Below are 16,570 nucleotides of genomic sequence, written 5' to 3' on the forward strand. Positions count from 1 at the left end.
TCCTGACTGGAACACCACACTTGCATTTTTCTTGCTTCTTGGAAAACTGCTGTTATTTCTTCAATTCCCATCTCAAATGCCGTGAGGATTCCGACCTTGCCCTGTCCTCCAACCGCGTTTTATCTGCATCTCTGTAATAGCATTTACCATGTTACATTTTAATTTATTTTTATAATATTTTCCTCCAAAGACTGTGTGCTCTGTACATACACAGACCATTTTGGTTTTTGTCTTTTTTACCCTTGTGGCCTAGCTTACCGTTTTCTGTTTTTCTCTTCTTTTTTTGCTTCCTCTTTACACACAGGATTTAAGACAGTCGGGAAAATATCTTTGAAATGAAATGTTTCTACTCGGTACGGTAATGGTAACCAAGAAACCTGGCCACTATTACAACCTTGTGAAGGTCTTTATCACATATCAGAGGAATCCATTTCCTATTTGGGCCACTTGAGTAATAAAAGGACAGTAATTTTTTGAGTGGCAGCCTGATTCCTCCCACATTCTTGCCAAATGTTTTTTTCTAGTCCTGCTTTATCCCTGAATCCCAGAGGCCCCTTGATACAACTTCCTGTGTGACCCCAAGTTTCTGACAACAAGGAAAATAATATTTCCCAGTGATTTCTCTCTACTGTTCAAAAATCCTATTGCTTTAGCTGCAGCTATTTTAATTCCCTTTCCTGGTTTTTTTGTTTGTTTGTGTGTTTTGTCTTGTTTTAAATCTGATTTCTGTTCTCAGGTGAGGGGACACTGTGGGTGAAGAGAAGGAATTGAGCAAAGGAGGCCTTACTGCCCCACCTCAGGGTTTGGAGTCTGTTTGGTGACCTCTTTCCTCAAAACACGGCCCTCCCCCATTTCTCAGATTTAATTCCTTAAGATGAAAATTTGGGGAAAAAAGAAAAGAGGCAACTTTAGTTGTGAAAATACATCAGTTTTCACAAAATGGGAGCTGAGATTTGCTATTTGCAGGTTAGCTGGGGGGGTGGCTTCGCCAATACTAGTGATTCATTGTAAATGTCTCCGTGTTCCTATAGCTTGATGTTAAACTGTTCAGTCAATTACTGTATCAAAGCACCTAATTTAATTCAGTAGCTTAAAAACTTAATGCAGTTTCAACTGGTAATTGAACTTTTACAGAGAAAATCATGTGCCTTGTTTCCAAGAAATGAAATTAAAGAATTAAGTCAAAATAGATGATATCAATTATCAATAAAGCAGGTTGGAATTTTTTGATTAATATCTAACAAAAAAAATAAGCTAATAATTCTTGAGTGATCTTTTTATTTCATCACTGGGTAGTGGATATTCCTTGATTACTTCCACAGATTCATTTTATAGGACATGGAGGAAAACACATCTGCAAAGGCAGAAGCAGAGTGACTCCTTAAATGCAATCTTCACCGTCATTGAAAGTGACAGATTTTTGACAAAACTCAGGGTTCGCTCTGAGCTATTATAGCAGTTTATTTTCCAACAGCAAGTCATCCCGACCCGATACATGGTTAGTGTGGACTTTTAGCTCATGAGCTAAATCTTCGAAACCCCTGACTGTTCAATGCACTTACTTCAAGTTGGGAAACCTCAGGGTCACCTGCTGTGATTTCCTACGGAAAAGAAACAGAACTGTTGCAATACTTTGAACTCCAGATGAGTGAGAGACATAAAACTGATGTGTTTCTGATGTTCCATTTCAAGATAATAACAGGGGATCTGTTCTTAAAGAAATACATAAAACCGAAGCTATTGGAGCCACAGCAGCTGGGAAGAGGATGCATTTGGAGATAGCTGGAGGTACTGATTAAGATCAGTACTGATCACCACACCAAATGTCAGCTGCTCATGTGTCTGGACCTGCCAGGGTGGCCCCTGAGGCCGGATAGCACAGTACTTCTTTCCCGGCAGACTCTGAAGCATCCTCTTCCGTCTGTCAAAGGCAGACAGAACCTCATCCCACAACAGCTCTTCACTTGAGTTCCTTGCCTCCCCCAGTGGCCAATAGCTGTTAACCAGTTATCATAAATGTGACTTCTCTCAGCAGATTCAAATGTTTGCCCCAAATTTTGCCTATTCTCTTGGTGTATCTATTTTTTTTTTAATTTTTAAAATTTATTTACTTATTTATTTATTTTTGGTTGTATTGGGTCTTCGTTGCAGCGCGCGGGCTTCTCATTGCGGTGGCTTCTCGTTGTGGAGCACGGGCTCTAGGTGCGCAGGCTTCAGTAGTTGTGGCACGCGGGCTCAGTAGTTGTGGTGCATGGACTTAGTTGCTCCGTGGCATGTGGGATCTTTCCGGACCAGGGCTCGAACCCGTGTGCCCTGCCTTGGCAGGCGGATTCCTAACCACTGTGCCACCAGGGAAGTCCCTGGTGTATCTATTATGATTATTCTGATGCAGGAGAAGAATCAGCCTCATTCCTAACCTTAAAAAATAGAGGGAGGAATTAGGCTAAGACGGTCTGCATGGGAAGCACAGAAGGCGGCAGCTTCTCTTTTCCCGGAGAAGCCTTGTTCATGGCTGTCTTTTCCAGCCTTGGAAAGAGGTCATCAAAGTCAGTGATGAACGTCAGCCCAGAATCCTGCTCTGACTCGTTTCCTCCCAGTGGTGCTCTGAGAGGGGCGCGTTCCCCAGACAAAGCGCACACCCTGGGGAAAAGGCAATGATGTTGGCAGGAGGCTGAGCTCTGCTTCCTGTGTGTGAGGTGGGGCTGAATGTTTCTAATCAACAGCCTTTCTCCGTTTTCATCACTTGCTCTGCAACCCTCGCAGTTTAGCTCAGAAAATCAGGTGCGGGTAAGAGAGCTCCTTGTGGTCTTTTTGTAAGCATCGGGGTGGCCCAGGTGTCGTCCGGTGCCCTGCGGCATGATGGAGGAGGTACACGTCCTCTGCTGATGAACAACCTCCCCACGAGGAAGACTTAGTGGCAAGTGTTCACTGATGAGATGTCTGGAGTCAAAATTATGGAAACTGGCCACAGTTAAAAATGATAAGCTAGGGACTTCCCTGGCGAGCCAGTGGTGAAGACTCTGGGCTTCCACTGCAGGGGCTGAAAGCCCCATCCCTGGTCAGGGAACTAAGATCCTACGTGCTGAGAGGTGCAGCCAAAAAAAAAAAAAAAAGACCCAGGTAGATAATCCATCTGTTTTGGCCTTTGTTTTAGAAAAAAAGTTACTCAGAGAACTGCCTATTCCTCTCCTTCATAGCTGGTCAAAGATTTGGGGTTGATTCTGATCGACTTTGACTAATTCTTATCACTGTTTCAGGGAGGATGAGGCCAGATTGGCTTAAATGAATGAAAAAGTGTTTGTATTTTTAGGAGTTAAACCCCTCGTGCTTTAATTTGTTCATTTATTCATTCAGCGCATTTTAAGTAATCATCAGCTATGTCCCAGGTACTCTGGCGGGCACCAGGGATGCTCTTTCTAGAGAAGCTGAGCATTATTTTGATAATCATAGTGATGAACTCGGAAGCTCGCTTTACTTCTCTGAGCTGCACATCAATCAAGGAAATTATTGTGAAGACAAATTGGTCTAACCCAACCAACGCAGACCGTTTTTGTGGCTATGGGAGCATATGACAGGATTTAGGGAAAAATTATTACTAAATAATGAGGATTCACATTCCTTGGGGGTAAGTTGATAACACAATGAAACATGAATGTAAGAGTATGAGATAGACATACTCCTCCATTTGGACTCAAGATCAACTCATTCTGATTCATTCAACCAACGACTTTGGTTGAATATTAAGCCTATAGAGGAAAACTGAGGCGTTTTCTTTAGTAATTTCACTAAAATAAGATTGCTACTTACTTCATTATTCCAGAAATATTTTTTGAGAAAACAATTGTGCGAGAAGATTACAGTCTAGTAGTGGAATATGTCTAAACCAGTAAGTGCACTACAGGTTCTCAGTTACTGAGCCCAGGAGGGTAGAGGAAAAGTTTTTCCTTCCCTACACTTGCTAAGGATTAAATGGGATAAACTGTTGAGAAGTCATGCGTCCCATTCTAATGATTTTCAACATCACCACACCAAATGTCTTTCTTTCAAATACAGACGTAACATAATCCAGTTAGGAAATATTATCCTAACATTTGGTCCAGAATTCTTCTCTATGAGCCCTTTCTGCTCAGAAAACAAGTTCATAAATGCTGGGAGTACTCCAGCTGGTGACCTCAGAGGCCAGGGAGGTTGCTAGGCATGAGGTAAGGGAAGAATGTGCTGTTTCCTAGCGAGAAGGACAGGGTCGGGGGAGAGGGAGTAAAGAGGTGGGCAGAAGAGGAGAGACAAGCCAGCCAAACAGAGGAGCAGGTGCTGCAGAGAAAAAGCCAGGAGAGAAACTTCTGGTGCTGAGCAGTAAAAATGGGCCTGGAGAACAGGGCAATATAATAAGTGATGTGTTTTTGTCCCCCAACCTTTCCGATCATCAGTAAAATCACATGTTTACAAATGCTTTGGTTCAAATTTTGAGGCAGACAATACAGGAGCAGTTTGATATCCAGGTCAATAGGAGGGGGCACCCAGTCAGCCTGTGTGGGACAAGAGCCCAGGAAGCCATGAGAGAGCAAATGTCCAGACATTCGCCAACGGTCATAGAATGACTTTGGACTTCTTCAACAAGTGGAAATGTAGGGTTCAAGTCCAGGTTTACCCAGCTCACCAAGGGTCAGATGAACTCCCACATGGCACATGACTTACACCAATTTATAAAGACACCAGGAAAGAGTCACATTGGTTCGAAGTTGGCTCCATTACCGGGCAGTTATTTTTAACATCTAATCGAAAACCTTCCCCTTAAACCAATCGTATTCCAGATCTTCTTTGTTCACCTACGCTACCTCAGCTTGACCTTTCCTAAGTCAAATACATCCCTGTGGATCTATGATTCTCGCCTACATGGTCTTCAGAACAGAAAAGTAAAATTGCTCTACCAGGGATCACGATGATATAATATTCTCTAAATGGAGATGCCTTATAAAACTATTTTTGCAGCATTCTCACACAGGTATTTTTAAAGTTATGATTCGCCGGTCTGTTCTTTGCCACTTCAACTATAAAGTCAAGTGTTGTCATTTTAAAAAATTTTATTCAGGGAAAACTTTTCTTCCTGCATCCAGTGATGTTCTGTCTTTTATTTAGCCTGCTTTCCTGCCTTCTTCTCTGAGATCTCCCCGCTGAATTTTGCTCCAGGCTCCTGATTCCTCATCTGACAGTCTTTGTAATTAGAATTGGAGGTGTGGGAGAAGCTCACATTCAGAGCAATTCCAGACTGAGCCAGCTGCAACAGTGTAAGTCTTAACTGTCGTGAGCAACCTTCACCCGTGGACAGTCCTGTGATGATATTGCAGTAAAACGCCCACACGCCCTTGGTTGAAGCTGGTCCCTTCTCTTGCTTTACGAGCTATTTTCAAAATGCCAAAGACAAACAATACCCCTTCATCCCACAGAAAAACAGCAATCTTGGATCCAATTCCTACATCCCTTCTCCCTCCAAATTGGTTATGATCACGCTTCCTCAGGTCCATAAACTATATTTAGGTGGAAAAGAAAAAGAGAGACAGGCTGTCACTGATCAAAGGAAACAGATGCACGGGCATTTCAGGTCACTCCCAAAGTGTTTCAGGACAGTTCAGTTTGCACTGCGCCACTGAGTGAATTCTCTTTCCTGCTCCCATGTTGAAAATGGTTCAGCTTCAGGGAGCCATTCCAGTCTTGGCTATGTTACTGGGACTTTCTTTTGAAAAGACGTGGACATGATCCTGAAAATAAATAAATAAATAACAATGCTAAAACTTCTTGTCTTCAAAATACTAAATACACAACAAATTAATCCATAGGAAAAAGTACAGTGTTATTATGACTTTTCAAAAAAAAGTTAATAGACTAGGATGGAGAGAGTGATGTTATAAGGTCAAGAGGAGACGTTGATTTCCAAGTTGAATCTACTTACTTATTGCAAGAATACGAACAACTTTTTTTTTTCAATCCAAACTTGCTAAGCCACTTATGCTTTTGTTGCAGCGACTGCTCCCCTGAGCGGGCTATGGCTTTGCTTACAATGAGTTCCGTTGGCTTCTCTGAGACCGCTGGCTTCTCTGGATGAGGGAGGTATTTGCCATCAGTGAGGTGGGCTGAATCAGCAAGATGTCACTCTATTTGCTGAAAATCGGTGCATTGTCAGGAGGCAGCGGTGGTGGGAGCAGTGAGTGATTTGACTCACCTTAGGATGTTACCAGAGGTTCCAAGCACTTGCAGACAAGCAGCCTGTGCTACCTTTCTTTCAAAATAATGATATATTTAAAAAATACTATTATGTATTAGGTCATTATCTTCATGAGAAATAAGTATCCGCAGTGCTTGAAGGCACCATACAGAATTTTCTTTGTCGATGATTAATTCTCACGTATGCTAATTAAGTTGATCAAACTCTGCTGCGCTTCTGTAGCTGGAGATTTCCTTAATCTGTGTTTCTCTCTCTTAGGAGAGCAGAGAAACTTCATTTGCATGAGTTTTGCACAAAGTTGGTCCTGTCTTTAAAAACTAGGTCAATAGAGTTGCTGGAGTTGAAATTCCCCAGCCCTCCAGCCACATTTGGGCTTGATGGATATGAACCTGGTTAGTCTCATAAGCCTCTGGGAGCTGTAGCTTCCCTCCCTTTTCTATTTTGAATGGCCTACTTTTGCCTGTGAACTGTAAGATGCAATCTAGCATAATGACTGCTTTTATTGCTTTTTAACCCTAGTAGCCACCACAGTACTTTCTATACACATCAGGGCTCCAGAAACACTTGATATTATTGATAACAGTAAATGATGATAACCAGTATTTTATTATTTTATTTTTTTAACATCTTTTTTGGAGTATAATTGCTTTACAATGGTGTGTTAGTTTCTGCTGTATAACAAAGTGAATCAACTATACGTATACATATATCCCCATATCCCCTCCCTCTTGCGTCTCCCTCCCTCCCACCCTCCCTAACCCACTCCTCTAGGTTGTCACAAAGCACCAAGCTGATCTCCCTGTCCTATGCAGCTGCTTCCCACTAGCTATCTATTTTACATTTGGTGGTGTATATATGTCCATGCCTCTCTCTCACTTCGTCCCAACTTACCCTTCCCCCTCCCCGTGTCCTCAAGTCCATTCTCTACGCCTGCGTCTTTATTCCTGTCCTGCCCCTAGGTTCTTCAGAACCACTTTTTTTTTTTTTAATTCCATATATATGTGTTAGCATATGGTAGTTGTTTTTCTCTTTCTGACTTACTTCACTCTGTATGACAGACTCTAGGTCCATCCGCCTCACTACAAATAACTCAATTTTGTTTCTTTTTAAGACTGAGTAATATTCCATTGTATATATGTGCCACATCTTCTTTATCCATTCATCTGTCGATGGACAGACACTTAGGTTGCTTCCATGTCCTGGCTAGTGTAAACAGTGCTGCAATGAACATTGTGGTACATGACTCTTTTTGAATTATGGTTTTCTCAGGGTATATGCCCAGTAGTGGGATTGCTGGGTCGTATGGTAGCTCTATTTTTAGTTTTTTAAGGAACCTCCATACTAGTTTCCATAGTGGCTGTATCCATTTACATTCCCACCAACAGTGCAAGACAGTTCCCTTTTCTCCACACCCTCTCCAGCATCTATTGTTTGCAGGTTTTTTGCTGATGGCCATTCTGACCGGTGTGAGGTGATACCTCATTGTGACAACCAGTATTTTAAATCTTAGGAGTAGTCTTTACTAAAGCAGTAACTGACCATGGTAATACAATCTCCTGCTACTTTAGCTCATTTGTTCCTTGCAACCATCCCATTTTACAAGGAAGAAATGAACTTAGAGTAGGGAAACTGCTTTAGGATTAAGGTTAATACAGCTCATCCTAAAAGATAGATTTGACTCATGCCATTACTAGAATAATCACTTTTTATGTCAGATCTGATTCATGATAGCTGACATTGATTGCATTCCTAATATGTCAAATGCTATTCTAAGTGTTTCACATGTATTAATTCAGCCTCACAGCAGCACAAGGAGAGACGTGGATTATTACTTATATTTCAAAGATGAAAAATGCAGAAATTGAAAGGTTTAGTTGCTGGGGCCCCGGGGTCCTGTGGCTGGTAAAGGGCCTCTCCAGGATTTAAACTATGGAAGCCATTGCAAAGCCCTGCTCTCTGCTGTTTGGTTATACAGCTTTTCATTTAAAATTAGGTTTTAATTCAGCTGGCGAGGTTAAGATTACATAAGATTCCATTCCTCATTTTGAATAATTTTCTGTGTATTCCTAGCCAAGGTCATTTAATGTTATTGAGCTTCATTTTGATTTTTATCAAATTGTCTCTTTTCATTTTTGTCGTATTAGTTTCACCAAAAGATTGCGCTTGGGAGTCCTCATGTAATATATTTAACTATAAAGCAAAATAAAAGTCCTATGTTATACACAAACTGACTGATTTTTGACAAAGGTGCAGAAATAATTCCATGGAGGAAGGATATTCTTCTCAGCAAATGATGCTGGAGCAATCGAACATGCTAAAAAGTGAAGCTCAACCTAAACTTCACACCTTATTCAAAAATGAACTCAGGGCATCCCTGGTGGCGCAGTGGTTGAGAATCTGCCTGCCAATGCAGGCGACACGGGTTCGGGCCCTGGTCTGGGAAGATCCCACATGCCGCGGAGCAGCTGGGCCCATGAGCCACAACTACTGAGCCTGCACGTCTGGAGCCTGTGCTCCGCAACAAGAGAGGCCGCGACAGTGAGAGGCCTCCGCACCGCGATGAAGAGTGGCCCCAGCTTGCCACAACTAGAGAAAGCCCTTGCACAGAAACAAAGACCCAACACAGCCATAAATAAATAAATAAATTTAAATCATATGGGCTTCTAAGAAGACCTCTGCTTAAAAAAAAAAAAACCAAAAAAAACTCAAAATGGATCAGAGATTTAAATATAAAATGTTAGAATATAAAACATTTAGAAAAAAAAGCGGGGGGAATATCTTCAGGACACAGGGCTGGGCAGGGCCCTTGGACATAACATCAAAAGCATGATACATAAAAATTATTTGCGAAACTGGACTTCATCAAAATAAAAATATTTTGCTCCGTGAAAGACCCTGTTAATAGAATGAAAAGACAAGCTACACACTGGTAGGTAATATTTTCAAACTGCATATCTGACAAAGGAATTACATCTAGAATATACAAAGAACTTTCAAGTCAGCAGCAAAAAAAAAAGAAAAAAGTTAGAAAATGGGCAAAAGATATAAACAGATATTTCACAAAGAGAAGATGTACATAGCATGTAAGCACACGAAAAGAAATTTGGCATCGTTAGCTACTAGGGAAATGTCTCAAAGCCACAACGAGACATCACTATACACCTATCAGTATGTAAAATAAAACACAGTACTAAGACCAAATGCTGGGCAGAATGCCGAGAACCTGAATTTCTCACGCACTGATGGTAGGGATCTAAAATGGTACAACCACTCCGAAAAGAGTTTGGCAGTTTTTCCATGGGAATCTATATGCTATTATTGCAACATCACGTGAATCTCTATCCCATGACAAAAAGTTAAAGAAGCCACACGTTCAACATAGTAAGATGGGAATGGGCCATCACTGCATTCATTATCTTCTTGCAGTGGTAAACATGATATTGTTGATAATAATGTACATATAATAGACATGCAGAGTTTTCTTTTTAAAGTTTTTATCTCTAGTTGTTTCAGATTAAAATATCTAAAACATTCTAGCAATTTAAGGGGAAGAATCCTTTTAAACTGCTAGTCACGGCTTGCTGCACCAGAGATGTTTTATTTGAAAAATTTCAGAGGCACCACTAGATGGCAGTAGAGGTTCGTATTTTTGTTCCCTTGGTTTTTGTTTTTTGGGGGGGTGGGATGGAGGGAGGCGGAGAAAATAAGGGACAAATTTGGTTCTGCTCTCAGACCCAAATAAAAACAATATCTGTAATGATAGACATTATTGGTGATTAGCAAGGTTTAAGCTGCAAATACAATCATTAAAAAAAAAAATCAATATTGGTGTAAGATAAATAAAACCTGCAATAAATAACACACACTGTGAAAGACCATGGGCAGAGTACACTTTGTAAAATAAATCTTGGACTAACAGCCTGGATGAAAATGAACAATTTTAGAGAAAAAAAAAGTTTGGCATTGAGCTCTGTAATGGCAATTGGGATTTCCTGGTTCAAAATCTTAATGGCTTACAGAAATTTTAAGCAACTCTTTTATTTCTGCCTCTTCCTACTAATAACTACACAATATTCAGCTGCTCATCATTTCTTTTTAATTTAATTTATTAAAATTTTTTATTTTATATTGGAGTATAGTGGATTAGCTACTATGTTGTGTTAATTTCAGGTGTACAGCAAAGTGATTCCGCTGTACATATACATACATTTCAGATATTCTTTTTCAGATTCTTTTTCCATTTAGTTTATTACAGAACACTGAGTAGAGTTCCCTGTGCTCTGCAGTAGGTCCTTGTTGATTATCTATTTTATATATACAGTGGTGCATGTATGCTAATCCTAAAATCCTAAATTATCCCCCCGCCCCATCATTTCTAAACTGGGAAAGTCTTCCTTTTTTAGATTACAGATTAAAGCCATATGAGGCAGAAGAACAAAATTCTGCTGTTTTTCTGATATCACATTTCAAAATACTCAATATCTTTTCGTCTTGATAAAGCTGAGAGAAAATCTCTATATCATTTGCTGGATTTTCTGTGAAATTTACTTGCTAGAGACAAATTGAAACACTGACTTAATATCAGGTTTCAAGGGATGGGGCAGTGCCGTGGGGAAGAGGGGGCAGAGGGGACCCCTGACCTGTCCATCCTGGTCTTTAATTAAAGGCTTTGTAGGTTTAAAAAAAAAAGAAAGAGAGAGAGAGAGAGAGAGATCCTATGCTTTTCTTCCTAGAGGTTAATTGATGGGGTTAACCCATTCATGCCTCTCATTCTAACTATATATTGTCATCAAGAATACTTCTAAGAGGACATCCCTGGTGGTCCAGTGGGTAAGACTCTGTGCTCCCAGTTCAGGGGGTCCAGGTTCAATCCCTGGTCGGGGAACCAGATCCCACATGCATGCCTCAACAATGATCTCTTGCGCTGCAACTAAGACCTGGCGCAGCCAAAATAAATAAGTAAAAAAAAATTTTTTTTTTAAAGCATATTTCTGGGCTTCCCGGGTAGCGCAGTGGTTGAGAGTCCGCCTGCCGATGCAGGGGACACGGGTTCGTGCCCCGGTCCGGGAGGATCCCACATGCCGCGGAGCGGCTGGGCCCGTGAGCCATGGCCACTGAGCCTGCGCGTCCGGAGCCTGTGCTCCGCAACGGGAGAGGCCACAACAGTGAGAGGCCCACGTACCGCAAAAAAAAAAAAAAAGGATATTTCTGAGGTATTTATTAGCATATGTTACTATTCTCCTGTGTCACCTTAATGTCAGATGAAGTGAAACAATGTGTATTATGTCTGGGGCTCTCTGTGTAGGAGAGACACATTCAAAATCTTGATAGAATATTCACGGAAGTGTCAAAGCAAATTTCCACATGAGTCAGGCATCAGAACAATTTTTACAAACAAATGGTGCAGCTTTTAGTCTGCCTGCTACAATGTCACCTAAACCTTACGGATGCTAGGTGATGAAGGAGTGAAATTTCTATAATGAGACATCCACAGTGAGACTGGGATGGTAACAAAGACAGCGCCATCGTGGGGTTGGAGTGTGAAAGCGCCAGGAAAGAAAGGGCTGGTATTCCCACCCCAGAGCAGGTGATCAGTAAATCCTATTGTCTGTGAACCTGGGTGAGATCAGATGAAGCTAATTCATGGTAGATTCTCAACACAGTAGATTGTTTAAAAATAAAGAGGTATTCTTAATGCCTCAGTAGAGAGAAATATCTAACATTCTCTCATTTACTTTATCCACATCAGCAAACCTTAAGAATTCTGATTTTCATGAACATAGTAGTACTTCTGTATACCCACCTTTGGTATAAATAGCAAAACAAGCCTTCCAAGGAATGTGGGTGTCTGTAAGGTCTATATTTCAGTAGAAGAATAAGATTTTTTATTTTCTCTTTAGTTCTGTAAGTCAATAATAAAATAGTTGATTCTTGAATAATATGAGTAAGTTTCCTACAACTGTTTGATAATGAGATGAATGAAGCATTTAAAATGTCATCAGCCCTTCAACGTTTATCAGTTTTCTACTTTTTCTTTAGCTTTGATAACAAACAACATCTTGGATTTTGATATTAGAATGTTTCCTGAAGAAAATTCTCTGGGGCTACTGAGGCAAATGCATAGAGATCAATAATTAATAGTGATTCTTACAAATCCACTGGGCTGTATACTTTTTATCATGTCTCCCCTCAGTTTTATTTTTCTCAAAAACGTGACACAGTCTAAGGCACTTGATAATCTTGCATAAAATGTATTTTTCAATTCTCTTCACTGTACTGTCTCCAATCCTTTCAATCCCTGCATTTTTCTGTTTTTTCTTTGCTGATGATGTTTCCACTTGAAAAATCTATCCTTGATCCGAGTGAATCTCTTGGAGGATATATGTAATACAGATAGCGACAGACAGGCATTCAGAGAATTTGGCCCTGGAGCTCAGAATCTCGGTGTTGTATTTTATGAAGATGAATATATATCCAACTTGTCAGGGTTAAATGTCATCACATTGAGATAAAACTTTGACCTTACCCAGTTGATTGGAAGTTGAATTTTGTTTCTTGAAGTGGGTCTCTAGAACCTCCTAGCAACAGCTCTTGAGTGACTTGTTTTTTAATACTTTTAGGAAAAGCACCAGGGGGATAGATTAATGTTTTATTATAGGAGTGCATTTGGTTCATGTGCTCAGCATTGATACCCAAAGCAGCACAGTCCTGAGAAATTGCCTGAATATTTGTAGGAAAGAAATTGTCCACTGCATCATAAAGAGGAGGCTTTTTGGCACAAATCTCACTGCAAATTTCAATACTTTACGCTTTAAAATAGTGAGAGATAAGTCACAGTGCTCTCCTCCAAGCATGCCCACAGAGTGACCTGACTGCTACCACTTGTGGTTTACATGGAAACTTTCTTTAATTGCTCAGATCGGGTTTTGAGCAGCATTACACTCAACCTCGTCTCTGCCTCCTCGGCAGGGTAGCAAGACGTAGATACTGCATTTTTATGAATGCCAACATTAAACCAGAGAGTTAGAAGGTGCTGGGGTCGATGGTTCCCAACCCTTGAGAAGCATTTGGCTATACATACCAAAGTGCTATTTACTTCTGTGAGCAGGCGATTAATCTGTGCTACCCAATTCACAACTGAGTGGAAATCAGGGAAGGTAGGGAAAAAAAGGAAGAAAGAAAGAAAGATCTACAACTGTTTCAATACCTAGTACATGATTGGCGCTGTCTAGGCACTATAAAACCCTTTTTTTATCATCAAGTCTTTACAACCCTATGATGTAAATTTCTTTTTACGCACAAGGAAGCGGGAATTCAGAAAGGTGATATGACTTAAGTTCACATAGCTTGGAGCAGGTAGAGCACGGTTTTAAACCCTGATTTGTCTGCCTCAAGACCTAGTGCTTTTTGGAACCCTTGTGCACTGTTGGTGGGAATGTAAACTGGTGCAGCCACCATGGGAAACAGTGTGCAAATACTTCAGAAAGCTAAAAATAGAACTAACATGTGATCCAGCCATCCCTCTTTGGGGTACATATCCAAAGGAAATTAAATCAGTATCTGAAAGAGATATCCGCACTCCCAAGTTCATTGCAGCAGTATTCACAATAGCCAGTGTGTGAAAACAACTTCTGTGTCTACTGACAGATGAATGAATAAAGATAGTGTGGTATAAGAAAACGTATCTGAAGTACTTAGTATAGTATTCCTCAGGAAGTAAATTACTGCCTTTTCTGTAGTGCACTGATTTTGAGGTATTTGTTGTGTTAAAAAACGAAACCCAACCGAGTACATTTGAAGATCTAATTAGCTTTATCCAACGATTCATGGATCAGGGAGCATCCCATCTAACAAGCAAAAGGGAGTTCTGAGGAGCTGTACAAAATGGAAGGCTTTTATAGGCAGAAGGGGATAGAAAGAGGAAGTTTCTAACAAAGAGTGGATTGTCTCAGGCAAGGTCACCTTCCTTTGGAGACAGGCAGGGTTCTATTCTGCCGGTGACCTCACCAGTACTGGTCAGGTAATTCCAGATTGACTGGTTAAAGGTCACTTTTCTGGGAGTGGCTGAAACTGTAATTAAGTTGGATATTAAATCTTGGTTTGCTGTTGTGGGGTAAGTGACCTCATTCTGGGCTTCTCTTTCTTTTCTTTTCTTTTTTTTTAGCAATTCCCCCCTTTTGATCAGACTCTCAACTTCACTGAGGGATGGCATTAGGGCCACTTCCAGCTACCATTCTGAAGTTCTTGCAGTTTTTATTGATCCTTGTGTGTTAGTCATAGGTCATGATGTTTTTGTGCTTAATCTCTGTGATATTCACAGGCCATGATTTCAGGTTCCCTTTTTTTTTTTTTTCTCCCTGCAGTGGGCTGTTCCCTAACCAGAGATTGAACCCATGCCCCCCGCATTGGAAGCATGGAGTCTTAATCACTGGACCATCAGGGAAGTCCCCAGCTTCACAATTTTTAAGTTGGTCTTTCTCTTCATTCCTTTTTTGATGTTCCAGTCTTAGGGAGATCACTTGCTTGGTGGTTAGTGGCTGTGGACATGCACTGGAAACTTTTGAGAGCACTTAGCATGCCAGGGAGACTACTAGGACTATTATAGGTAGGGCAATTCCCAATGTCTGGAGTGCATGTCAGAAGCATAGTCTCCAAGACCCAAACTAATCTAAATCAAGTAAGTCCAAGAAGGACTCCATTGAAGGAGTCACCTTTCTAAGCCCAGTGGCTTGCTCAGTCATCTTCTGTAACTGAGCTTCAACTTCCCCAGAAGTGTTCATCTAGGAGGAGCAGGTGGTGTTGGTCAGGGAAGCAGGGCCCAGCCAGAGGAAGAGAGTCCTGAATCACAAATGCCTCCTGGTTATTCCTGTTTGAATCAGGACTGAAAAAGTGACAGCCATGGATGCCAGTCAAAATGTTAGGGTCTGTAGACCACACAGGCAGTTTTATTCTTGTCTTTTGGTCCTTTTCTTTTTATAGAGCCTAGATGCAATGTTCACCAAGTTTGGGGTGTTAGCCAGAGAGAGGAAAACAGACCAAAGAAGAAATGGGGGACAAAGAAAGGATTTGTACCTGGGAGGGAGCCAGAGGGTCCTATCTGGTTTCAATCCTCCCTTTTCTTTGATACTTATCAATCATGAGGAGAGCAAGTGTTGGACAAGAAAGGGAATAACGGAGGGAGAGGTTAATCATATACTCGGCAGAGGAGCTCGGTTTTAGGGGGACTCAGTTGCACAATGGGTCTGGACTTGGAAAGGAGGGGACAATGGAAATCTTTATTTTTCTCACTAGACTGGGCACTGAGACAGACATCTGAGAGAGCTGACTTTGGCAAGAATTTTAACCTTACCTGGCTTCTGCCAGCTTTCCAAGGATATGCAAGATTTTTCATTAATATTAGTTTCTTTGGCTCTTTAAGGGAATAATGTAACAGCTTACCAGAAAATTCCTCAGAGTCCCATCAACCCTGGGAGAGACCCATAGGAGTGCCCTCCTTCAAGGGTATATCTAGGGGCATCTGTAAGACCACTAACTTGACGGACTTCTGTTTATTGTCACGTAGTCTCCTCAGAGTGGAAAGACAATTCAGACAGAGAATTGCTAGAATGAGTACTTAAACACAGGAGGATAGAGGGGGGCAGTAGGAGTTATGTCAGTCTTTAATCTTTCATTTTAGGTACCTCTTGTGTCTTTCATTTTTCATTAGCCTTTAGCAACAAAACTTTTATTTTATTTATTTATGTTTTAGGCCACACCACGAGGTATGTGGGATCTTAGTTCCCCGACCAGACATTGAACCCACACCCCGCTGCAGTGGAAGCAGAGTCTTAACCACAGGACCACCAGGCAAGTCCCAGCAACAAAATTTTTAATGAAGCTCTTTTGGAATTTTGAAGCCTTTCTGGAGGCTTCTGTATGCCAATTAAAACAGGCATTCCATTCTGCTTGCTTGATTTTGGAGTCCTTGCTTTTGAGTACACTTCTTAAGTAAAGGATCTTGTGTAATTGGAATGTTTCCCATAATGGCCTTGTAATTCTAGGTTGTTTTTAGTAAGATTTTTGTCATTTTTGTAGATATCTACAGTGTCTGGGACCATAGTTCTTAGACATAAAATAAGTAGGTCTGTCAGAAGGCGATATGCTTAACTTTTTAGGATTTGAGGATCTACATAAAACAAAACAAATAAACGTATGCACCTTAACACACCAGCAGTGACCAAGAAATATTACTGCAGAGTATCCAAGGGAAGGCCCTGTGTGCACCACCGGCAGGAGCTTGGGACAGGGGAAAGGGCCGAGCCAGCAGGCCCCCCCGGAAACAGGGCTGCAAGACTAGTCTGGGTTTCCAAA

General features: G+C 41.1%; 1 protein-coding gene across 1 annotated transcript in view; it reads left to right on the forward strand.

Moving 5' to 3' along the window:
- Window positions 1–16,098, forward strand: part of CEP44 (centrosomal protein 44) — a 59,383-nt gene extending 43,285 nt beyond the window's left edge. The window contains exon 12 of the mRNA XM_079927352.1: window positions 15,969–16,098. Within this exon, the coding sequence (XP_079783478.1) occupies window positions 15,969–16,016 (48 nt within the window). The 3' untranslated portion in view covers window positions 16,017–16,098. The remainder of the gene's footprint in view (window positions 1–15,968) is intronic.
- Window positions 16,099–16,570: the final 472 nt, after the last annotated feature.

This window comes from Stenella coeruleoalba (genome assembly GCF_951394435.1).
Source record: "Stenella coeruleoalba genome assembly, chromosome: 7".
NCBI classification, from domain to species: Eukaryota; Metazoa; Chordata; class Mammalia; order Artiodactyla; family Delphinidae; genus Stenella; species Stenella coeruleoalba.